The 23466-nt window shown below is 49.8% G+C and overlaps 8 protein-coding genes across 8 annotated transcripts; 4 read left to right on the top strand and 4 right to left on the bottom strand.

The window, feature by feature from the left end:
- Window positions 1–156: 156 nt before the first annotated feature.
- On the bottom strand, window positions 157–2896 carry CI109_106432 (uncharacterized protein; the record flags this gene model as incomplete). The annotated part of the gene is made up of 13 exons (XM_032003788.1): window positions 157–203; window positions 265–386; window positions 447–687; window positions 749–806; window positions 859–870; window positions 921–1070; window positions 1129–1496; window positions 1547–2063; window positions 2129–2284; window positions 2351–2421; window positions 2482–2554; window positions 2625–2661; window positions 2730–2896. The coding sequence occupies 13 exons, from the start codon at window positions 2894–2896 to the stop codon at window positions 157–159; spliced, it is 2019 nt and encodes a 672-aa protein (XP_031861786.1).
- A 324-nt stretch (window positions 2897–3220) lies between these two features.
- Window positions 3221–4096, bottom strand: CI109_106431 (uncharacterized protein; the record flags this gene model as incomplete). The annotated part of the gene is made up of 4 exons (XM_032003787.1): window positions 3221–3248; window positions 3314–3669; window positions 3733–3894; window positions 3959–4096. The coding sequence occupies 4 exons, from the start codon at window positions 4094–4096 to the stop codon at window positions 3221–3223; spliced, it is 684 nt and encodes a 227-aa protein (XP_031861785.1).
- Window positions 4097–6865: 2769 nt separating this feature from the next.
- On the top strand, window positions 6866–8460 carry CI109_106430 (uncharacterized protein; the record flags this gene model as incomplete). Its single annotated transcript, XM_032003786.2, has 6 exons — window positions 6866–6905; window positions 7145–7350; window positions 7425–7583; window positions 7659–8099; window positions 8171–8280; window positions 8343–8460. 6 exons carry the CDS (start codon window positions 6866–6868, stop codon window positions 8458–8460), a joined length of 1074 nt encoding a protein of 357 aa, XP_031861784.2.
- A 435-nt stretch (window positions 8461–8895) lies between these two features.
- CI109_106429 (uncharacterized protein) lies at window positions 8896–10326 on the bottom strand (the record flags this gene model as incomplete). Its single annotated transcript, XM_032003785.1, has 9 exons — window positions 8896–9025; window positions 9083–9231; window positions 9282–9377; window positions 9432–9539; window positions 9596–9721; window positions 9797–9900; window positions 9955–10083; window positions 10138–10203; window positions 10260–10326. 9 exons carry the CDS (start codon window positions 10324–10326, stop codon window positions 8896–8898), a joined length of 975 nt encoding a protein of 324 aa, XP_031861783.1.
- A 490-nt stretch (window positions 10327–10816) lies between these two features.
- CI109_106428 (uncharacterized protein) lies at window positions 10817–15779 on the top strand (the record flags this gene model as incomplete). Its single annotated transcript, XM_065967835.1, has 18 exons — window positions 10817–10876; window positions 10949–10962; window positions 11090–11099; window positions 11157–11504; window positions 11553–11933; window positions 11985–12938; window positions 12991–13085; window positions 13208–13227; window positions 13279–13397; window positions 13453–13665; window positions 14333–14391; window positions 14493–14541; window positions 14653–14752; window positions 14896–14972; window positions 15037–15137; window positions 15193–15344; window positions 15411–15635; window positions 15715–15779. The coding sequence occupies 18 exons, from the start codon at window positions 10817–10819 to the stop codon at window positions 15777–15779; spliced, it is 3042 nt and encodes a 1013-aa protein (XP_065823907.1).
- A 1519-nt stretch (window positions 15780–17298) lies between these two features.
- CI109_106427 (uncharacterized protein) lies at window positions 17299–19890 on the top strand (the record flags this gene model as incomplete). The annotated part of the gene is made up of 16 exons (XM_032003783.1): window positions 17299–17528; window positions 17691–17703; window positions 17777–17822; window positions 17882–17935; window positions 17995–18083; window positions 18143–18170; window positions 18226–18414; window positions 18480–18532; window positions 18592–18789; window positions 18846–18895; window positions 18952–18957; window positions 19014–19087; window positions 19142–19226; window positions 19279–19336; window positions 19391–19487; window positions 19547–19890. The coding sequence occupies 16 exons, from the start codon at window positions 17299–17301 to the stop codon at window positions 19888–19890; spliced, it is 1614 nt and encodes a 537-aa protein (XP_031861781.1).
- Window positions 19891–20879: 989 nt separating this feature from the next.
- CI109_106426 (uncharacterized protein) lies at window positions 20880–22012 on the top strand (the record flags this gene model as incomplete). The annotated part of the gene is made up of 6 exons (XM_032003782.1): window positions 20880–20988; window positions 21101–21191; window positions 21293–21384; window positions 21461–21527; window positions 21592–21637; window positions 21731–22012. The coding sequence occupies 6 exons, from the start codon at window positions 20880–20882 to the stop codon at window positions 22010–22012; spliced, it is 687 nt and encodes a 228-aa protein (XP_031861780.1).
- Window positions 22013–22232: 220 nt separating this feature from the next.
- CI109_106425 (cyanate hydratase) lies at window positions 22233–23035 on the bottom strand (the record flags this gene model as incomplete). The annotated part of the gene is made up of 5 exons (XM_032003781.1): window positions 22233–22265; window positions 22319–22389; window positions 22476–22503; window positions 22559–22633; window positions 22697–23035. 5 exons carry the CDS (start codon window positions 23033–23035, stop codon window positions 22233–22235), a joined length of 546 nt encoding a protein of 181 aa, XP_031861779.1.
- Window positions 23036–23466: the final 431 nt, after the last annotated feature.

Below are 23466 nucleotides of genomic sequence, written 5' to 3'. Positions count from 1 at the left end.
AGTGGCAGTAGCAGCAGTAAGCAGTAGCAATAGCAACAACATTATATGACATGCAATTGCATCTCTTGTGCCATGCAAACAAGACAAATACAGTAACTCGTTGCATTTCATTCATTGTTCATTTTGTTCTACAAACTTATCCAATCCTCTCCCGTTTTACTCTTCCTGCAGCGGGTATTGATCAGGCGATACGACATATGCAGCTACCAAGGGCGAGTCAGTTGAACAAGCAACCATATGCAGACTTAGCGCAACTTGACTTACCTGGGAATAACCCTTCTTTGCCCTTGCATTTTCCCTGCCACCAGTCCGGATCGACCTTTTCGATATCGGTGATCCTATCACCATCATTGAATGAAAGCTCATTGTCCTCTGCGGCTTCGTAACTGATAACCTCATTCGGATCAGCACCACGCAGCTGTATTCGTAACGGTCGGCTCACTCACTCGTACGCAGCAATCATATAATCCTCGTCCTGCGCAGCTGCTGGGGGCGGAGCAGCAGCAGCAGGTGGCGGGGGAGGTGGTGGAGGAGGAGGAGGAGGAGGAGGCGGGGGTGGCGGTGCAGCAGCCGGTTCAGGCTCAGGCTCTGGAACAGGTGCAGATCCTTCCTCCACTTCGATCATCTCGCAATAGTTCGCAGGGAACAATCCCGCTTGGCCAGCAGAGTTAACACCCGACCACCATCCTGAAATGTCACTATATCAGCTTCTCAGTCCGCCTCACAACACCATCAAGTCACCGCTTACCTTCATCAAGCTGTTCGATCTGAGTGATGATTTCGTCTTCTCTCAAGCTGATCTCGTTCTACTTGATCGTTAGCATTTCGTTTCTTAACACGTAACTCTGATCAACTTACATCCTCGGCGGCCTGTAAGATTTAGTCAGTATGAACTCGAGCGTTTAGGTTGACCGACTCACCTCATACTCAAACAACACCTTGGCGGTCTTTCCAGCTGTCGCAGGCGGCGCAGCGGGTGGCCTCGAGTCCAGGGGGACAGGTGGCGGTCCGGATCGAGGTGCCTCTTCAAGCGTAAGGTTCTGCTTAAGTCGCTCAAGCTCCTCGATTTGCTACAATGGGAGGTCATGTTAGTCGTAAACATGCTAATGCTACCATTGGACGACTTACAGGATCGGCAGATTGAGCAGGAGGGGGAGGGGGTGGGGGTGGTGGAGGTGGAGGTGCAACAGCTTCCTCCTCGGGTCCATCTTCCACGACTGGCTCCGGTCGGAATGGGACGTCGGGAGGTGGGGGAGGGGGCGCCCCCCAATCATCGTCATCTTCCTTCTCCTCATCCGAGTCAGGCGAAGGGGGGCGAGGTGGTACGGCTCGAGTTGCTGGCGGAGGCGCTGGTGCGACAGGTGGCGCAGGAGGAGGCGGAGGCGCAGCCGCCGGTGCGGAAGGTGGAGATGGCTCAGCCCGAGGGGGAGGAGGAGGTGCAGCAGGAGCTGGGGGAGGAGCTGGCGCAGAGAACACAGCCTTGGCTCCGACAACAGCTGCGATGAGAGTCAGCCTCGTCTTACTGCCACATGTCATTATCACTCACATGCACTGGCCGAGGCACTAGCCTTATCCTCTTCTTCCCTTTGTCTCTTTGCCTCCGCTTGTCTCTCCGACCAGGTTAACTTCTTTCCAGACGGTTGAGGGATTGTTGCAGAAGCAGGTGCTCCACCACCTGAGAACGCAGCCATCCTCTCTTTGAGACTCGGACCGGTGCTCGACGTCTCTTCTTGGGTCTCCTGAGCTCCAGCTGGGTTCCATCGGTTGCCGAGCTTGCCCGGAGCATGAAGCTTGACGGGTTCGTATGCGGTTCCTACTGGTGCGATTCGGTCGTCGTCCTTTGGTTTGAGTGTCTCACTGATTGCCGGTGTAGCAGCTGACATCATAGCGCTGGCGGTAGGGCGAGAAGCAGTATTCACAGCCGGAGGTGGGGATGGCCTAGCAATTGGAGCTGGAGGGGGTGAGGGGTCTCTGGGCGGCGGAGGAGGAGGTGAAGGAGCTCGTGCTGGAGGTGCGGGCGTGGGCCTGCTGAATGTCGATGCAGGGGTGGACACTGCTGCAGGCTATAAACGAACACGTCAGGGCCAGGTCGGATACAAGTACTCAAAGACAGAGCCCATGGACGAACCTTTCCTTGAGATCCGCCGAGACCTTGACTAGGTCTAAAGCTGGGTGCGGTTCTAGCAGCAGGAGCAGAAGGAGTTGGGGCCGGCGCAGACGACGAATACTTCGATCCTGACGACTCTTGGATACGCTTGTGGATAAGGGCTGGGGTCACATCGAGCTGGAGATGGGAGCGTCAGCTGACAATGCCATACATATCGTCAAGCTCAAGCTGTTGGTAGCTCACCTCTGAACGAGCTTGGATAACAAGGTGCGCTCCCTTGAGGAACTTGGATTGGACCTGAGGTGCTTGGGAGTCTGCACACGGAATGTATTGTGATCAGCCGAGCAATCCACCCACGAGACCAGTGTACGCACTGTATAGACCTTTCCTAGATTCTGGGACACCATCACCGAGCCAATTGATCAGGATAAACTTGTCCAGTGCGCTCTATATCACCATATCGTCATCACAACGTTCGTCAGCTAGAAAAAGAGCTTTGGTATGTCAGATTACTCACGTTGGGGTCCTTCACTCGGGCGAAACCATATTGAATACTGTCATCATCCCGATCATCAGCTTACAATCCTCTTCTATTCCTAATTCGACCTTCTGCTTAGCTCACCGGCCATCCATAAACTCCTCTTCGAAGTCCTCTAACCCGTTACCAGTCGCTTGGACCTTGAGTTCCGAGCCTACTTGGTTGAAGATTGCCCAATCATAATCCGCGCTACCAGCTATAATAGCTTGGTATGTAGGTAGTAGATCTGGTGCTGAGAACGATATCGACATATTGAATTGAGTCTCGTTGTCCTCGGATGAGAGCAGAGATGTTGTCGAAAGCTCAGGTGAGTGATAAGCTACTGTGTGCGGTGTGCGGTGTGCGGTGTTGTTGCGCGTTGGGCGGTGGGTGATGGCATGACGTAGTCACGCACAGCTGAACGTGGCACTTTTCTGGACGAATAAAAAATATGGTGCATTGAGAACCCAAGATGAATGAAACATTGTCCGTGTATGTGTATATGTATGGTATAGTATGTAGTGGTTAAGCTCCTGTGCCCGCAGGAGATAGATATGTTATTCCCCATGCTCATGCTTGTCACCGCTATGTCCTCCCTACATCATCTCAAGGAGACGAACACCGCTGTGAGAACGCAAGTGGCTGTCAGTGCCAAAACTGACTAGGGGAGTAAATGCCTTTTGACTCACTTAACAATCAACGGCTTCTCGATTTTGGTCTCTGATGAGATCAAACCTCCATCATTGCCGGCATTCTGGAAGACCAATCGACTGATAGCTTTCCAGGCGTCGAATCGCCTGTAAGCTGAAGTGTCGCAGAACATACTGACGCCCTTCTCGACAATACCAGGTTCTTGACAGAGACAATCGTATTTCCCACCTTTGAGCCCGACAGGGGGAGGGAGGATGTATGCTCTATCGGTAGAGGAACAGTGCTGGAAGCATTGACCGGGGGTATCGAATGATGCGTGGGACAAAGTGGGTTCGGTGATTGCGAGAGAGGGGACACAGTGAGAGAAGGTGAGTTCGGTAGGGAGGTGGTAGACCTAGCAGACCACCGCCACGTGAGTAAGAGGTGCAAGTGTGCGTTTCCATGGAGTTACACTTACCGTTGCGTCGTCCTCGAAACATCTCTCACCCTCGTAAGCGGGGAGAAGAGCATCTTTGTTTTCAAGCAACTCCGAGTCGGAAGAACAATGACAATAGTGGAGCTGATCCGCGTCCCAATAGTATGAGAAGGAGTAGTCGTATCCGTGGGAAGTACATTGGTCCTATCGTAAACCACACTGGTGTTAGCTGTGTCTCAAGTGTAGGGAAAGAAGGAGGACAACTCACCACACAATCGTTACCCTCGATACGGGGGATGTTGAGCCCTTGAGTGCTGCCATGAGGGATATTGGCAGACATACAACCTGCGAACGATGCTGCTTGGACAGCCATGGGAAGAGCCAAGAGGAGGGAGGAGATGACCATGGTGGAGGCAAACATTGTGATAGTGGTTTTTACTGTTTATTTGTTTAATTGTTTACTCGATCGTATGCTTGAATGTGATGTGGTGAGTCAGTCAATTAGGTGTAGTATAAGTGCGAGATGGACAAGTTGAGGAGATGGACAAGTTGAGGAGAGGGACGAATTGAGAGAGTTACCAGAACTAGGATCGTAAAGAATGTGGGTTGCAAAAGAGCGTGGGTTAGTTGGCGGAGACAAAAACGACTGGGGGAAAAGTCGTGTGAAGCAGAGGGGAGAGCTGACCACTGTGATTGTTGGTGAGAAGGGAGAAATATCAGACCTGCAGTACGATGGTTGCATGTTCTTATATCATCTGAAGAGGTTCCCAATACTGTTGGAGTACACCATACAGACTCATTGAATGCTCAGCCCGACTGTGTTTGGTGGAACTGAGTCAAATCGGGTGTCAAGTCAAAACGCCTTGTGGGATATCGAATTCAGGCAGATGAATCTGCCCTCCCATGTTTGTGGGACTCCGTACAGTATTTACTCTGAAACGGCCACCTACGTTTCCAAAACGACTGGTTCCCCTTGATTCGTATGTGACCGATTCTTGGCAGACAGAGGGCGCTCGGAGGAGTACAGTTGACTTGGACTTTGTCAATCACTGTATGCGAAATTGACCCCCTTGTTCATGCGACGTGTACTGCAGCAGTAAAAAGCATTGTGGCTTGGTCAATACTGGAATACTGTAACCATCAACCGTGACCAACTGGCTCTTATAGGAAGTCAGCCGAATAATCCTTGGTACAGTAGGCGGAGAGGAGAAACATGATGCACATGGCTATACGCCCCCACTTTGCTGGACCGGCTGACCTGATGTCGCTAAACTGCTGATCATCGAGTCACACGGATTGCACATGATCTGCAATCCGTACTTCCCAATCCATACAAAAGGAGTCATAGACGTTCTGGGATATGTCATGGTCCTGTAAGTCACCCTGGGCATCGAAGGTGTATATCACTCTATTGCTCGACTCATAGTACCGACTGAGGTTGTGGCTGTACAACAAAGCAGCTCAACGTCGATCGATACAGAAGACAACATAACGGAGTAGACAACCAGCCTCGGAAAGCGGTCAAGGTGGCTGAGTACGAGAACGACTTAAGCTCTGTCGCTGATCGAACCAGCGTCGCGCCCCTCCCGCCATTCCACTCCTGATGTACAGTAGATTTGTTCGATCTCATTGACCCAGTGCCGAGCATATTGCACGACGAACGAGGTTAGGCATCGAGCAATCCAAAAAATCTAGACTGTCGTGAAGACTGAGGGCACTCGTCGCTCCGATCGTAGGTACTCAAGATCGGAGTTCATTACCTCCCATTCTGGTACTGAAAGGTGGTGAAGGGCGTGCCAGTTCAGCGACTCGAGTGACTGAATGAAGAAACTGATGAAACTTTGATTTCCTTGGGCTGGTAAACGTGCCACACCCACACTTTGCTCACATTACGTACGGGAACGAGTATTGTACACGTTGGATGTTGTATTTGATAAGGCTTGACGGACCTACTCATAGTGTCTGATTCGTACACAGTAAGAGGCTTATTTGGGGTACAGTAGGAACGGTCCACTCTGCTCATCAGACGCTATCATTACGCCCAGTCGATACACACTAGTCATTACGATATAGCGGTGTTCTAGAGGATCCGAAAAGTACCTTTTAATTTGTCATACGTAAAGAAAGACCAGAGCCTACTTCTATATGACATGAGCTCCCATTCATTCAATAGTTTCCACCGAACAAAGCGGCAGAGACAATTGAATAGAAGAATTAGAGTATATCATAACGTAAATAGTATGCCTCAAGAAGCATCACGTTTCTGTAAACTATTCTGACTCCTTCTTAAGTCTATCTCAGCTGTACAGTAATGGTGGCTGAATGATTGACGCCACCTATTGTCTGCTTGGCGCTCTCGCCACTGTACCACCCGTACCCGTGCACAAAAGCAAAGACAGGACAGTGTTCCTGTAGTTTCGGATGGGGTGGCGCATTCAATGCAACACTGTGTAACCGTTACCCTGGAATCCTCATATAACGTCACTCCACATGTACTGTATCGTACATGTACAGTACATCGACTGTAGCACATGTGAGAAACGTGACAGAAGTAAGACATCGCGAACAGGGAACAGTGAGTAGAGATTAGATTTGGAAGTTCGTGCCTTAGTTTGGGTACTCGTACTGTATTCAATTCTCAGAAACTGGAATTATATCGTATGGTGACAACCCTGTTCCGAACTGCATTCTGATGGGATGTTCTCACGCAGCTGCTTCGATACTTACCCTATGATTGAATGCAATCGTCAGTGTATTATACCGATTGCAAAGTATCTGGCGACTGGCAATGTAAGGCTTTGGAGGCACGAAGAGACAGAGATTGCCAAAAGTCAGGTTGACCCTCTCAAGGGTCACAATACAGGTAGCTTCGAATCGAAGACAATGATAATTACATCAACTCGTTGATCGGCTCATTGAGTTGGCTCGCTCGCTCGCATCAACAGAGGGATCCCACCCCTCTGGACAGGAAGACATGCCAGGAGTGGTTCTCATCGTAGATCAGGGTAAAGAGGTTCTAGAAGACAAGATGGCGTCTTCTTGAGAAACACATTGTAAGCTTCTATTCGAACCTTCTTACGAGTAAGACAGGTCGATCGATGGAATGACCTTGTTGATTCCCATGTAGAAATGTACCGTCCTGTGTGATCGTCGTGACAACCTCGGATGTCTCGAGATGTGCTGTGGAGTAGGAGTTGGAGTGTATAAAGAGTTGGGTAAGTGACGGCCTTCTCGCTCTTCTTCTGTCGAAAGAAAACAACAACTCACTCTCACACTCTCTCTCGGAAGGCAACAGAGGGGTTTCTTTATAGCACGTTCCACAGTCACCTTTTCGTAAAGCCCATCCTTTTTTGTCTTCACGGTCGTGGCATCTTATTATAACTTGTAGAACATCATCGCTCTCTCACCTTTTCCTTTTGGTAGACAGTGCCACAGACGCCCTCACCCTCTCTAGCTCCACACTCTTTATCTATAGTCTCTTCCTCCTTCACCATGTTCTCCATATTACGGACGTCTCTCCTCGTCGTCTCTTTACTTGCGGCGCCCTTCATCCGTCCGGTAGAAGCTGTCTCCACAGTCGGTTGTATCACCACTTCGGGTGGTACACTCAATGGCCATACAAACCTCGGCCTGCGAGTGACAGACCTGTTGACCTGTCAGGTGAGTCAGTCCCTCTAATGCGGGTTGTGATCCATCGAACCTGGAGCTAATGCTCCACGACAATTGCTTCACAGAACACATGCGCACAAGGTGGCTTCAGCTACGCATACTTTCAACTTAGCTTGGCGACAGGCAATAATTGTAATTGCGGTAACGACAACAACTTTGTCTCTGCGGACGCATTCGTTTCGGCTAGTACTGCTGGTGCATGTGTCGGTGCCAATCTTGCTCTGGTGTGTTTTTCCATCTGTGCTCTTGCGACCTTACCTTGGCCTCGCTTTCGTCGCTAACAAGTTGATTCGAAACAGGTTGTCAACGTCAAATCAGCATTCCAGGCTACCGGATGTCTTGCCCCCGGATCATTGGTTGGCGGAATCATCGGCACTCTCACAGGTGGTTTACTCGGTGTGACCGTCAATAATCCCGGAGCATGTTTCTCCCGATGTACACTCGCCACATCGGTCTATGTCGTCCCATACAAGATCCTCAATCTCACCCCCGCCTATGGATGCGTATGCGGTGGACCAGGCGGTTCACTCGATAATAACGCCTTGGTCCAATGTGGTTTGGGAACATATCAGAAGTTCACAAGAAGCGCTGCTGCACTTGCTAGTGGTTTGGTCAGGAAGAAGAGAGAAATCACTTTGAATGCAGAACAGATCAAGAGGAATGAGATTGTGGCGAGGAAATGGGATTGTCCAAGCGGTATGAGAGCTTGTAATGTTCACGGTGTGGCAGATGCCTGGGAAGTGAGTACAAATAGTCACTGATTCGAGCAATGATGGTGTTATGACTGACGTTCAACTTTTCGTCACAACAGTGCGTGGACCCCGCTAGCGATCTGGAATCGTGCGGAGGATGCACCTACGGCGACTATGACCACCAGACCGTCTTCTCAGCCAACGAGACTGCCATCCCAACAGGGTTCGAGTGAGTCGCATAATCACCAAACCCTACAAAGTCCTTTGTATTGACACCGTCCTCCTACCCAGCTGTACTGCCCTTCCTGGTGTTCTAAAAGCACGAATCACCTGTACATCAGGTCAATGCGAGGCCTTTGCATGTCGACGGGGTTGGTACCTGTCTGGCGGGGACTGTCTCAAGATGTAGTTTTGCCGCTCTAGTACGCACGGAAGGGGAAGAAGTTTTCACACATTTGTAGAATATTAGGGTTTGTTGGTAGGGCAAAATATACGCGGACTTTCACATTTTTATCTTTATACGTACATACATATTTTATAGTCATAGACCATGCAAAAGGACAATCCAGTAAACATGCATACACGTGCCATAGCAGCTTGTATAGCGTCGACATGCGAAGTGTACAAGACCGACTAACTGGAATGATCGCATTGTGCGCAGTGTGTGCTCATTGTTGCCTAAACAGTAAGCGGGTGCATGACCGGTAGGTATCAACGGGTATCGTAAGCGGATCGATCAAGGTAGCAGTCGCAAGAAGTGGTAAATACGGACAATAAAGGGCATATAAACATGAAAGGTCATTAAATAAAACGTAAAACGACAAACGCCGGATGCAAGGACACTCTATGCACCACCCGCAGCGGAAGCTTGTTGCGCCTTGGCGGAAGATTCCTTGAGCGCCAGCAGCTGCTTAGATCGGAAGGTCTCGTAATGAATCTGCGCAGTCGTCTCAATAAGATCTTGCAAGTGAGTCCTGCGATTCAGACAGGTCAGCGTGGTGCCTTCCTGAGTACTCTAACGCCCAACTCACCTTGTGAGGAAGTTTCGGAGGTAGACAAATTCGCAATGCCTCTCATCTTCGACGTTGATGATTCCCCATCGGTTCTTCCTGCCTCGTACCGGCTTGCCATCGACGATGACACTACGTTCGGAGCCGACCACGGCGAAAGGGAGCATTTCCTGATAAGGCTGTCAGCTGTATGCAGGGACTCTTCGGAGAAAGAGCTCACCCTGATACGCTCGTTCAACTGAAGTTCCTCTTCGTCAAGCTCGTCAGCATCGAAGGGGTACATCCGGATTTGGTTATATTGCATCTCCGCCATGATCTGTCGAGCCGGTTAGCACACCCTTGTCTTGCTAGATTAGATCAACAGACTCACTCTCTCCTTGAATAAAGCTCGCTCCTCCAAGGTCAGCGAGTCAGATTTGGCGATGACTGGAACCACGTTGACGACCTCGGCGAGCTTCTTAAGAACGACAATGTCAATCTGCAAACCAGTCAGCGGACTGTTAGGCTTCATATCAACATATCAACTCCACTTACAGGCTTCAAGGTGTGTCCAGTTGGGTTGATGAAGAACAAGCAACAGTGGATTCGTGTATCAGGGATGTGACGATCTCGCATAGCAGTGAGCTCTTTTCGAAGGTAGGCAGAGTGTTGGTCTTTGATCTGTGTCAAATTTGGGGTTTTAGCAAACAGCGCTATGACTCCTGTCCTCGTCCTAATGGGTTTTAGAAGACGCACATATTTGATGATTGGATCCCAGCATCCTTCGTTGTTCACGTTATCTCCATAACCAGGCGTATCGATGATGTTAAGCTTGAGTCTCACACCGTTCTCGACGATAGCTAGGAGCACGTCAGTTTGAGCCATTCCACTTGAACATGAAGCCGAAAGCTTACTGTGAGACAGCGCATGAATCTCGGTAGTCTGCCGAGGTCCAATATCCGGCTCAAATCGACCTTTCGAGTCGATCAAATGAGAGGCAAAGAGCGTGTTGATGAGTGTTGACTTTCCGAGTCCGGTTTGGCCTGCGATAGTACGTCAGTGCGAAGTCGCCGAGCAAGCGAACGGGGTTGACTTACCGACAACCATGACGTTGAACTGGAAACCACGTTTGAGGAGCTTGTGCTCGATCTGTCGGGTGATAGCTATTGCAGGACATAGTCAGACCCCATAGTGTGATCATAAGCAGATATGCACTCACAATCAAATCCGACATAAGAGGACGCTGAGATTTCCTCCGGGACAGAAGACACGAGAGAAGCCGCCATGACGAAGGATGGAGTGAGACAGTGGGTGTGGGCAAGCGAAGTGGTATCAGAACGATTTGAATGTCCCAGGTCGTGACAGCAGTGCTACTTGAGGGATGGTGTGAGTGCTACAGGAGATGTCTAAAGCGAAGCGGTGATGAAATGTAGTGAGTTCAAGGTAGATAGAGCACAGACGCTCAACTTAACTCGCAACGAACGCACGAGCCACGCGACGAGGTCCATCTCCGGTCACGACTATGACGGAATCAAATCTCACTGCTTTGGATAAATAGATGAAATCATCCTGAAAATAATAATAATGATCATACTCAACTGTAAGGTTACGCGTGGCACTTGACCGTGGTCGAAGACAACAACTTGAATTGTTTGGATCCAACATCGTCATCTCACTAGTACTATTACTTCTTGACATCAAGCGACACCCCACATCTCTAGGCCATCAACATCGACAGTCGACATCCATACATCCACCTAGGCGACAATCGACAACATGGCCGCCCCTCCTTCCGACGAGTATCTTGCAGAGGGATTCGATGCGAACAGTCTTAGGGTGAGTGCTGCTACTAGGTGGTCGCGGAGAATTGTGTAAACAAAGGCTGACTTTTTGATTTTCGTTACACAGGTCCCCCAGCTTCGGTGAGACACTGCTCAACAACTTCTAAGCTAACTTTTGTAGATCTATCTTGCTTGAACATGGACGAGCTTTCCCTTCCAACGCAAAAAAGGGCGACCTGATCCAGGAATTTCAACAACATATCGCTAGTAAAGCACCCGTACGTGATGTCTATCATTCGCCACTCAGACCCCGCTAATCAACCCTGCGAACGCAGACCCTTCGGGCTGCAGCAGCTGCGACAGCTAACATCCGACCATCCGGAAAGGGCATTGTGACTGTGTCCGAGAACGGAGACGAGTCTCCGGCTGTACCCACAAAACGAGCAAGAGGCAGGCCAAGGAAGACACCAACAGTTGAGCTGGAAGAACCAATAGATATGATCGTGGTGGAGGAACCGCCTGCAAAGAAACCGCGAGGCAGGGGAAGGTCTTCAGTTTCGGCATCTGTAGAGGTTGATTCACCTGTAGAATCGGTGAAGAAGCCTAGGGCTCGACCTAGGAAATCTACTCTTAAGGTTGAGAATGATAGTGGGGAAGCAGAAATCGAAGAGGAAGCAACCCCCGTAAGTATCCTTCTACGTATTTAAAGGTCTTTCTCTAACCCTTCGCAGGCGCCCCGCTCGGTCCGAGGTCGCGCATCTCTCCCGCCATCTACTCCCGCCGCTCCCCCTTCACTCTTATCTGCTCCTCCCAGCACAAGCAGACGACGATCCAACATCGGTTCCTCGTCATCCGTCACGACTGAAGTACGAACACCCAGTACTGGTCTAGCGGACGTCAAGCCTCAAACGACTGGCAGGAAAAGTGACGTAGCCATCCGGATTATGGACAACGTACGCGAGGAGAGCGAGAAAGAAGATGAGACACCGAAGAAGATCTCAAGACCTAAAACACCGAGAAAGTCAAGCGGAGACGAATCTGGATTTTCTGACTTCAACCCTTTCCAGAGCGGTAGCGAAGAGGCGGCCGAGCGAGCAAGGCGGAGGAGAAAGGTGAGTCACAGTCTTTGCAGGTTGAAACCACAGCTAACTCAGATCCTCTAGTCATCTATCGGACTTGGCTCTGCGGTTAAATCTAAGCCCGCTCAGCCTCGCTTCTCTGAGCCAGCACCCAGCGTTTCAACTCCTACAAGTATTCTACGTCGAGTCGGACCTAGTAAGGAGAACTTGCGTACGCCCCCATCCGACGTGAAAGCTGCTCTCAAGTCCAATCGGGAGCAGCTCGACGCCGCTGTCGAATACAACCACGCCATTCAGGACAAGTTAACCCAGATATCTTCCCGGGATGTACCAGAAGACAACCAAATCACTATATCCTCGTCCGTTGAGACAACCCCTAACACATCGTTGGTCAAGCGGGTCAACGACCAGATTGCAACTGTTCCAGCAGCTCGGGCTACTATCCCACTCTCCGCATTGTTCCTCCTTCTCCTCTCTCTCATCGCCAACTTCAAAACCCAATCATCAGCCATCGGATACTGCGACTCCGGGTCGAACACAAACGACGTTGTGTTGACGCGTCAGAGTGCCATCGATAATGCTCAAGCGTGTGTTGCACGCAAAGCACACCTCGAACTCGACAACTCCGAAGCCGCTAAGGATGTTCACTGCGATGTTTCCGCCTTGCCGTTGCTGCCATTCGTACCTCGACCTGAGAGCTGTACCATTTGTCCACCTCACGCGGAGTGCGCCGATGGACAGATCGTCGCCTGCGCGCCAGAGTATATCTTAGCGCCTCATCCCTTGTCCATCCTTTCACCACTCACGGATGGTCTTCCTGGGTTAGGCCCTCGCGCCTTCCCGCCTTCATGTCGTCCTGATACGATGAAGAAGAGGATGATTGGAGGTCTGGCAAAGGAGATGGAGAGAGAGCTGGCCAAGGGACGAGGGCAGGTCGTCTGCGTGGGTCTCGGCAAAGATGATGGGAGAAAAGGAGAGGGTGAGAGGTTTGGTGTCGAGGAGTCAACTCTGAGGGACAGATTTGCTGCGAGAAGAGATGTGAGTCGGGAGCCAGGAATACCCCTTAGCATTGAAGCTGACGATTTCGTAGCCGAAATTCTCAAAAGAGCAGTTTGATGAGATTTTTGAGTCAGCTTTGAAGGATCTGGTCGAGCATGAGGATGTGATCGAATCGATTGATGTGCAGTGAGTCCAACTTATCTAAGGCCTAGCTCACCCACCAGTGGCCAATCATGGTATGCTGCCTCGAGGACGGATCTCACCCTGGGCTGCCGCGCCAAACTAGAAGCGTCAGATCTTCTGGACAGGTGGAAGAGTCAGCTCGGATGTGAGTAAGAATGGCCTGCGATTGGCGAACCAGCTAACCGGACCTGTGTAGCAACCGCTGCTGTCCTTGCTGCTATCGCATACCTACGCGCTGAATTGAACAAAAGGAAGCAGGAGAAGTACAGGGCGGAAGAATTAGCTCAAGTGACATTGAAACGTTTGCAAGATCAGGTCGGTTTAGGGGTTCCCATTCCGAGCGCTTGTGTTGACATTACCCCATCTCCAGGAACAACTCCACTACACTGACCCGGTGACCACCCCGAGCCCCTTCATCCCTCCCGACCAGCTTCGAGATCTCGTTATGCCCCCGAAGGGCTCTACTGCATCTCGTTCTCGTCTGTGGGCAAAGGTACAAGACCTTGTGGAGAGCAATGCGAATGTCGCGGTGAGGGAGAGAGAGGTGAAAGGCGAAGTATGGAAGACTTGGGAATGGGCAGGTGTAGGCGAGAGACATGTGACGTGGCAGCAATAGTATTAGTTTATGTATTTTGTCTTGGGTGCTTGGACGAACATGCAGCTTTTTGTGATTGGACCATATCGAAGAGTATAGACTGATATGTGTTGACTGGGAAGGACCAGATTATGGGCGTCTGCGCTCGGATCAACAGGACGATTGAAGTTATGCGGGAAAGTGGAGGTGGTTTAGCACCAATACTCGCATCATCATTTCATCATTAAACCTCATTCCATCTGCTTTTCCTCTTGATTATCGCTTTCAAGCTTCTACAATTCCCAACTATTACCAAAGAAGAGCGACTCAAGACGTCGTTTCTGACAATCCTGATCTGGCTCGTGCTCGTCGTAATCTCATACTTACTCTTCGCCGCACACCGACATTCCTCCCAGACGTCTGATAAGATGGTGCGTTCAGTCCTCCTCTTTCCAAGGTCTAGCTCAGTAAGACCTGAGCTAACGAGATGTGTATGACCCATTGCCTCTTGCTGCCTCCCTCTTCATCTTCCACGATTTGATGAAACAATCAATCACTCGGAATGTGATTGTGACTGCTCGCACCCGATTGTCCCTCACTGCTCTCCGGTAATTCCTCGCCCGATCACTTTACTCTTGCGTGCTTGCACTTCGCCCGACTTCTTTCCACTGGACAGCCTATCCGAAACAAAGACACGGCCATCATCGCCGAATTTAGAGAGATAACAGGTGCTTCGTGAGTAACGCATATTCTACTTTATTCCCGTTTCAGCAACCCCCTTCCAACGTTGCCCAAGTGTTGCGCGATTGGTGACTGATCTGTCGTCTCTTTCACAGGACTACAGACGCTACTAGATTTGTCAAGAAATACAAGGGTTTAGAAGCTGTGCGTCTGATCTGTTCCAACTATAATAGAACGCCATCAATTACCGGGGTTGATGTTGACATTTTCGTTCGTTCTGTTACTTCTGCCGTTCTTGATACTCATCACATACAGTCCCTCGACGCATACTACAATGATCCAGCTGCTCAGAGTCAGTCATCAGGGAATAAAGGACAGGAGAAGAAGTTGGGCGAGATATGGGAGAAGTATAAAGGTGAGTGGGCGAACTTTCAACGTTCGACGCGATTTGATAGGACAAGGGCAGACGAGAATGATGAGCGCCAGGTCTGGTCAGACCGTGACATGAGGGGTAGGAATGACTCACAGGCTGATTCACATCCCCACCTCGTGATGCAGACCCGTCCGATTCGAAGTTAATCAAGATCGACGGTACGATGGAACTATGTGAAGAGCTGGATATCGACCCTGCTAGTGTGAGCTCAACGGATGCTGTCTGATTGACGACACAAGAGAGCTGATCTCGATACCTCGCTATAGGACTCCGTCCTGTTCTGCTTGGCAGCAGATCTCGGTTCGAAAGTGACTGGAGAATGGGAGAAAGCCCCTTTCGTTTCTGGTATAGCTTCATATCCCGGCGGGTGGGTACTGGAACCCTCCATTCTCTAATCGGCGCATGCTAACTATGTCTCTCAGGATTGACTCCGTCGCAAAGCTAAAAGGATATCTCCCTACTTTGCGCCAGAAGCTGAACACCGACCCGGCTTATTTCAAGAAGGTCTATGTGCACACATTCGTCCTTGCCAAAGGACAAGATTTCGGTGCTAGAACACTTCCGCTTGACACAGGTATGTCAAGCTGGAGTTTGCGTTGATTTGCCTCTTGCAAGAGCTGACTCTTGTCTTTGTTCTCAGCTGTCGACTTGTGGACTCTCTTCATCCCTCCTGCCCTCTCATCATCCCCTTCAGCATTGTCCCATCTCCCGGATAACTCGTCACCACATTTCACGCAAACAGAATTCGCGCTATGGCTCGAGTTCATAAAACAAAAAGGAAAGGCGGTCAGCAAAGATACATGGAGTCTGTTCGTCGACTTTGTCAGGAGTATCGACATGGATTTCAAAGAATATGATGATGAAGGTGGGTTGACTAGTCGAATGTTCATAAGAAATGATTTGCGAGATTACGGTGACAGCTGATACGCTCTACTTGTGCACAGGAGCATGGCCATCGACAATAGATGACTTTGTGGATTTCGTGAGGACTAAACGAGCCGCGAAATGAGTGAAGGGGTTTTGAGCATGTGGTTGAGCAGTACCGGAGGTAGAGGGGAGAGTCCTGTAGACGGAGAGCCATATACCGCTTATACCGTGTAATGCGGTGTGAACATGCACTATATGATACCATGTAACGAAGAGGGTGAAGAGGTCCAGTACAGTGTGAAGCGATGCACAAACAGTTGCATTGGTGATGATGTCTAGTTCTACAACGTACAAACATGATACCGTGATCATTCGGTCAAAAAGCAGATTACAAAACGGCAAATGATTTGGAGGGGAGGTTGGATTGTCAGCGCAGTTTAGTCCTCGATACTCCACGATTTGTTAAAAAAGTATCAAGGGTGGAACGGCGAAACGCCGGCTTTTCCCCCCGTTTAATAGTATCTTCCCCTCCCAAAAAGACCCAACTCCCCCTTCTTCTCCTTCGTTTTACGGAAGAAAAAGAAAGTTTAGAGATAGGATGAAGAGTGTTTCTGAAAGGAAAGAGATACAAAGAGGGAAAAACACAGGTTGTCTAGACCTAAAGCGTTGATGTTCCATTACGACTAGTAAGCTATCTCTCGTAGAATAGAGGAGAGTAGCTAGGCAATATGCGTATGGGTAGGTAATAGGATAAGGGTCTGAGGAAGCGGAAGGGGAAGAGAGATAGCGAGAGCGTCACTAGTGGGAAAGAGAGGAAAAGAGGGAGAGGGGGTCGAGAACAGGAGCTCGCTGGAAGGGGTTCGAGTTGATATGATATGCATCCATTGATCGATACTGAATTGCTAGCTTGAGGTGTTGTTGTAAGTTGAAAGATGAAAGATGAAAGAGAGAGATAGATGCAAACACAAGTTTAAAGACAGCGAGGAGCAGTAACTTGTGTCGACTTTTGAATTTCGCTACTGGTCTTAACTTTGTACGCCATGCCGTGGAATAAATTCCTCTAAACCAGACAGCTTATCACGCCTTTGTATCCGAGTAAACCGTGCTCCGGGGTACCGGCGGTTATTCGGTCCGGTGAGCAGGTGCCCCTCGGGGAGGCCGAAGTGCATTAGTCACACGTTGATTATGATATGCGTAACTCTTTCTGAATTAGCTCTCCTCTTCTTCTTGGCAACAGGTCGAGGCAAAGGAAAGGCGCCACTTGATAACGGCGGAACGGAGATGATTGAAAATGCTTTGATCACGCGCAATAATAATCATGTGTACCATCCCCGTGTCAACACTTACGATGGATGGGTAACCTACAATTCGGTACCGAATCATGTGGAGTATAACCGAAAGGATGTCCAAGTGCCGTTTGACCGTACTGCCCGGCTACCTAAACACACGGTATATAAGCTGACTTGCCTTGTTGCGAGTGTTGCTGAGAACCCGTCACCCGTTTCTTTCCTCTTCGTTCGAGCGAGAAGAAAGTCGTAGTCAGACATCACTGATCGGGACGATACTCATACTCATACAAGTACAATTACAAATCATTAGAACCTACGACCGTTCTTCTAGCTGATCATCCTTGAGAACAAACAAGAAGACATCCATACACAATGTCACACTTCGCCGAGAAACCTTCTGCAAACGTCAACGATCATTCTCGCTCCTCGCTCGACTCCCATCGATATGTCGCGAATACGGACGATCAAAAAATGCCAGATACGATGCCGGACCATTCGAGAGCTGCAGCAGAGCAGATTGCGAATCTGACTCCGGAAGAGTATAGAGAGATGGAAAAGAGGTTGTTGAGGAAATTGGATTTGAGGTTGATCCCTTGGATGACGTGAGTTTTCGTGCGAGTGAACGAAGCGAGCGAGCACCGGTGAATGGGTGGGTGGGTGGTAGAGGGATGGTGGGGCACGTAGTGTTTCAAGGCGTGGAGAATGTAGACCCGGTGTGGTACATGAAGTTTCATGCTGATCATACCTGACTCTCTTCAACATAGTCTGCTCTACTTGGTGAGTTGCGCTTCTCGTTTGTCGTTCCTCGTTGCAATCAGAAACACTTACCGATCGACTTATACGTGTGTAGCTAAGTTTCATCGACCGAGTCAATGTCGGCGCTGCGAAGCTTGTCGGTGGGTGATAAGCATGCTCAGTGACCTAACGATCATCCTAACACCGTCGAGCATCGCAGGTCTCACGACCGAGCTACACCTCAGCTCGCTCCAGTATTCCAATGCATCGATGAGTATGTCCATCTGTCATACTTCGACTGAGGATCGTACTGAAACCTTTCCCTCAACTCAGTCTTCTTCGTCAGCTATGTCGTCTTTGAAGTCCCGTCCAACTTGGTCCTGAAGAAACTTCGTCCATCGAGGTGGATCCCTTTCACTATGGTGAGCTTGACTGTTGCAGATACGCATGACTTACATGCTGATACGCGAGAACGTCGCAGATCTGCTGGGCCATCTTCCAAACTACCAGTGTGTGCCAAACCGATCGGTTGTCATGAGAGGTTTTGCTGATTCCAAAACGCAGTGGGTCTGGTCACCACATACGGCCAACTCCTCGCGCTTCGATTCTGTCTCGGTCTGTTCGAATCCGGTCTCTTCCCAGGTCTCAACTTCTACTTGACAGGATGGTATAAACGTGATGAGATCAATAGACGATGTGCGTTCTTCTTCGGAGGCGCAGTGTTGGCTGGTGCCTTTGGAGGTATCTTTGGATGTGAGTTCGAGTAGTCGCTAGAGTCTTTGTCTCAGGATAGTTATGACGCTGAATTGCTCCCCCAGACGCGCTGAGCAAGATGGACGGCGTCGGCGGGAAAGAGGGTTGGGCATGGATTGTAAGTGTACCAGCATTATCGCCGTAGGATGGCCTGGAGCTGACCGCTTAATCATCCAGTTCATCATGGAGGGTCTACTCACATTCATCGTCGCCGTGATGTCATTCTGGATGATTCACGATTGGCCCGATACAGCCAAATTCCTTACCCCGCTCGAGAGGGAGATGGTCCTCGTTCGTTTGAAGCAGGAGCAAGGATTGGCCTCGGAGGGAAGTTTCAACAAGAGGGTTATCATGAAAGCGTTAAAAGACTGGAAGGTGAGTGCAGGTCATGTCAAAGTAGAATGATCTGGAGGACTAACGAAACTGTTTAGACATACTGCCTCATGTTGATGTACATCGGTGCAGCCGAGCCTCTTTACAGGTGAGTTATCACGTCAAGTTATCAAGGGTTTACGCTGATCCGTTATTCGTGTGTAGTGGATCGTAAGTAGCTGTTTCGACAGCAGTTATGACCCGTCACTCACAGTCGACCCCCGCAGGTTATTCACTCCCACAATCATTTCCTTCCTCGGCAAATTCACCATCTCCCAATCGTTGCTTCTCAGTACACCACGTGAGTACTCGAGTGGTTACACCGGCTGTATGTGACTGACCCTTCTTCCTCAAGCATACGTCCTCATGTTTATCACTACTATGACTACGGCATGGTTGAGTGACAAGTACAAGAGACGGGGTTTCTTTTTGATGGGATGGTAAGAGCCCCGAATACATTCAAAGGGTTATTGCTCACCCGCGTTGTTACAGGTCGCTTGTCGGTGCTATCGGCTACCTCATGCTTTTGACCATTCCGATCAAATATCCCGTAAGTGCTCTGTTATTAGAATGCCGTATGGAAATGCTTATCTTTGTTTCACAGGGCGCTCTGTACTTTGCTGTCTTTGTCTCGTCTTCGGCAGTTGGACCACTCATCGCTACTACGATCGCATGGACGGGTAACACATTTGGTAACCATTGTAAGTGCTCGGCGACCTGACGCGCGATCTTTGCACCTGCTGACTCGTATTCCTGATAGACAAGAAAGCGGTTTCCATGGGCCTCGTCTTCTCGGCTGGAAATTCTGGTGGAATCGTATCTTCCCAAGCGTATCGTAACAAAGATGCGCCACGATTCCTTCCAGGTCACGCGACAGCTCTCGCTTTCTGTCTGTTGAACTTTAGCATGGCAATCGTCCTTTACTTCGCCGTAAAGAAGGAGAACAAGCGACGAGACGAGGTGTATGGACCTGCTCCGCACCCAGACGAAGTGCAAGAGTTCGAGGACCCAGAGTATAAGAGGAGATGGGGTCTGGATGGTATGACAAGGGCAGAGATCGTCGAGCTTGGAGATGATCACCCGGCTTTCAGATATTATCTCTGAATGGAGTGCTGAAGGTAATTGTGCTTAGCCAGAATGAGCCTGGAGCACGTGCAGGAGTAAAGAGCTGCTTAAGTGGGACGCTTTGTATATGAAGAGGATCGATATAGGATATAGGAGGATAAGGTCGACGGACTCTGGACGTGAGACTTGATCATGACTAGGTTAGGTATTATTGCAGTCGCGCACGATGAATCGATCAATGCTATGGACGAGATGCACGCCTCCGGTCCGACGCTGCACATTCGGCCGACCTATTACTGGCGACTGTTTTGACCATCTCCCCCGTCTCGGACTTGATATGTACCGCCTCTACCATGATTGTGTGTATTTGCATCCCAACATCCTTATTGCCAAGCCTAAAGTCACAGGGTTTTATAAGGATACCGAGGAGATATGAAACTAGCACCGTCACGTTCCTTAATTTATTCATTCTGACATTTTATCTTTCCCCTGGTGCCTGTATTATATGTACACTGTTTTAACTTACCGTGCTCGAGCCCATCTGCCACTTCCGAATCTTGACATGACTCACATCCTTATTTCGCTCGGGGCATCCGAGAGAGTCAGTAGCGCGCACACGCAAAGAGACGGGATGAGAAAGACAAAGACTAGCTTGGGATTTAGTTGTTGGTGTTGGTTGTTGAGGAAAGGGGGTTGCTCGCTCGGACCTATCTCTAGTCTAATGTGCCAAGCCACTTCGGGTAGGTCCGAGCGTTAGTAGAGATCAAGAGCAAGGTTTTGACCTGATCTTCTAGCACTTTGAGTCAGTTGACTCAATCACAGACATGCACACACAACACGTTCATCATCCCACACTCCCCCTCCCCCCCAACTCTCTCAATCATATAACTATACGCTGTATCCCTGATCTCATATTCTTCTTCTCATCAATCTGTTACATTTATATATTGCGGACTGACTTGACTCAGTGGTAATTCAAGTCGGACAGTCACTTTTACGATCCCGTACTCGCCTTAAGCACTATCATCATGTCATTCCTACCCCTTCTCACCACCGGTTTGAAGGCTTTCGCGGCATTCTGGTCGCTAGTCACTTTGGCTGTGTCTGCAGCGTTCATCGCTCAATCGACTGAAGTTTGTAAGTTCTTCTCTCCTCCTGTTCTGTCACCTGTTGTTACGAAACGACCATATACTCCTTCGCACTTATCAGCGCGAATGATCACAAGACTGATTCAATTAACCTTTTACAGTCGGTTCGGATTTCGTCAATCATACCAACCTCGCAGCTGGAAATGCGTTGCTCGCAGCGAGCGTGTTGGCTTTCCTCTACTTTATCGCAGTGTGAGTACAATGACACGGGCCTCTCACTTGGGGACAAGCACGTGGTGTCAGTACATGAGTGTCGTCAAGAAAAGTCGCTGACATGCCTTATCCCCACGCAGCCTCGTGATCCAGTACATTCGCCCTGAACACCTCTTCCTCGCCACATTGGTCGATACTTCCTTCCTAGGATTCTTGTTCATCTTCTTCCTCGGTAAGCGCGGACAACATCCTTCTTCTTCTTCTTCTGGCTTGACTGACTGCTGACGATACGTTGCATTGTGTTGTAGGTTCTGCCGCCGCACTCTGTACAGAGGCGGACGCGTTCAGCTTTTGGTCAGGATGGAAATTCGCTTCGTGAGCTCAACCCTTCATCAATCATCGATCCAGTGACTTCATTTGAGCTGACAGCTGGAAATAGGCTCGGAAGCGCTTCGATCGGTCTTGGATTCGTTGCTGCTTTCCTCGTGAGTCATCTCACCAACACTTCCCCACGTGGTCACACATGGTTGTTCCACAGATCCGCGGACGATTTAAGCTGATCAGACCGACATCACCAGGTCCTCGGTATCCTCCTTCTCGAAGTCATTTACACGCTTCGACACTACGGTCGATCTTACCCCACTTGGCGAACACCTTTCAACCAGCTCGTCGCGTATGGTGCTCCAGGTAGTAGAGTCGCCACAGCTTCGGGTACAGGTGCGAGTGCTGGCGCTTCGACTTCGGTGCCTATGGAGACTGTGTCTGGTAGTGCTCCTGTCACCAACACCGTCCCCACCATCCAGACTCAGATTGCTCCCGCGCCCATGGCCGCCCCGCCTACCACTGCTACGCAGGTATAAGTAGAACCAAGAAGACTAGACCCGAGGTGGATGTGCGGTGAAAGGCGACCGAATAATATAATGAGGGGTTGATGCACAAATAACTTATGTCTCGTTACATCGTTTTCGGGGAGACAAGGCCATTGAGTCGTATGGTTTATGACTGCATTGTTCAGTATCACTTCATGTGGACCACTTGGCTCGTTGTGCATCACGAGTCCGGTGTGTGGTACTTCTTTCTCTACCAGCTCTCGGGTGACGAGTAAGGCAAGAACTGCGATCAATGTCAGCTAGAATCTCGTTTTCTACGAGGAATTACCAGCTGACCTTGCCATCGAGAGTGATCACGACACGATCACCCTCGGGGTCCGGCTTGCGCTCGAGCGAGGTCCGGAAGTCTGCGCGCGAGGAGATGTGTTGATCAGCCCAAGGCCCTCAGGGATTGAATGTGCAGAGAATTGACATAGGATGAGACGGAACATACTGATCGCGGACATGATACCGTCGCCGAACTGGTGTGGGTGTTAGCTAGCTCCTACTCATGTGTAGCGGTAGTATGTAGTTCACTTTCTCCTGGATGAGGGCTTTGTAGGAGTAGCCGTAAACGACCAGCACTTCGTATAGTCGGTAGAGTACCGGGTCCTTTGATAAATGTACATTGTGAGTCATGGTAAAAACATTACGAGACAGAACAGCCGAGCTCACCTTCGGAGGCATTTCGAATGTGCCACCTCTAGTGACCATCCCCGTAACACCCATATTACCTTCCCCTTTCCCACTCAAAGCACCTACCAGCTTCGTGGCTGTCATCCCTCTTTTCCCATCCTCGCTGTAATCATCATTATAGCTTTGTAGAAATTTGTCACCGCCAAGAAACTCGAAGAGTGCCTTGGCCGTTGGCTCGTCGGTTGTTGCTTGACCGTAGAAGAGAGCCGTCGTCCATACTTCGGGTTTGTGAACTGCCTTTGCGATCTCGGCAAAGGTCAGGTTGGATGCCGTCTTAGCAGCCAAGAGCGCATGACAGTGTGGTGGGAGGTCAAGCATTGTATGAAAAGTCTGAAGCTGTGTGGTGGTGGGCTCTGGTACCGAAGATGAGAAGGGGCAGATATAGGCGGTCCCGTCGTTGTATTTGTAACGAAGACCAGGTTCTATCAGCGGGTCATCCTCTTGCAAGCAGAAGCCGGACGGTTGAGTGGAGGCCGGCGAGGGTGGAGGTCGTTCTTTAAATGGGCTGATTGGATATGATAGTGTAATTAGTTGCCACTTGCGTTGACGGCGCGACTGTTGATGATGAGCTGGAAGGTTGGAGGTGTCCACCGCGATTTGTTGTCAATGTGGTAGTATTATTTCGAGAACTCTCTTTGGGTCGATTTACAGTCTATAACGGCACACTCGTAGACATCATCAATAACAACGACACTGCTCATTGTCAATCAGTCCGTCTCCCTTGAACACTACATCTGTATAATCGAGCA

The sequence above is a fragment of the Kwoniella shandongensis genome, chromosome 12, assembly GCF_008629635.2.
Source record: "Kwoniella shandongensis chromosome 12, complete sequence".
Taxonomy (NCBI): Eukaryota; Fungi; Basidiomycota; class Tremellomycetes; order Tremellales; family Cryptococcaceae; genus Kwoniella; species Kwoniella shandongensis.
The sequence above is the reverse complement of the archived record's forward strand: the minus strand, read 5'-3'. Positions and strand labels throughout refer to the sequence as shown.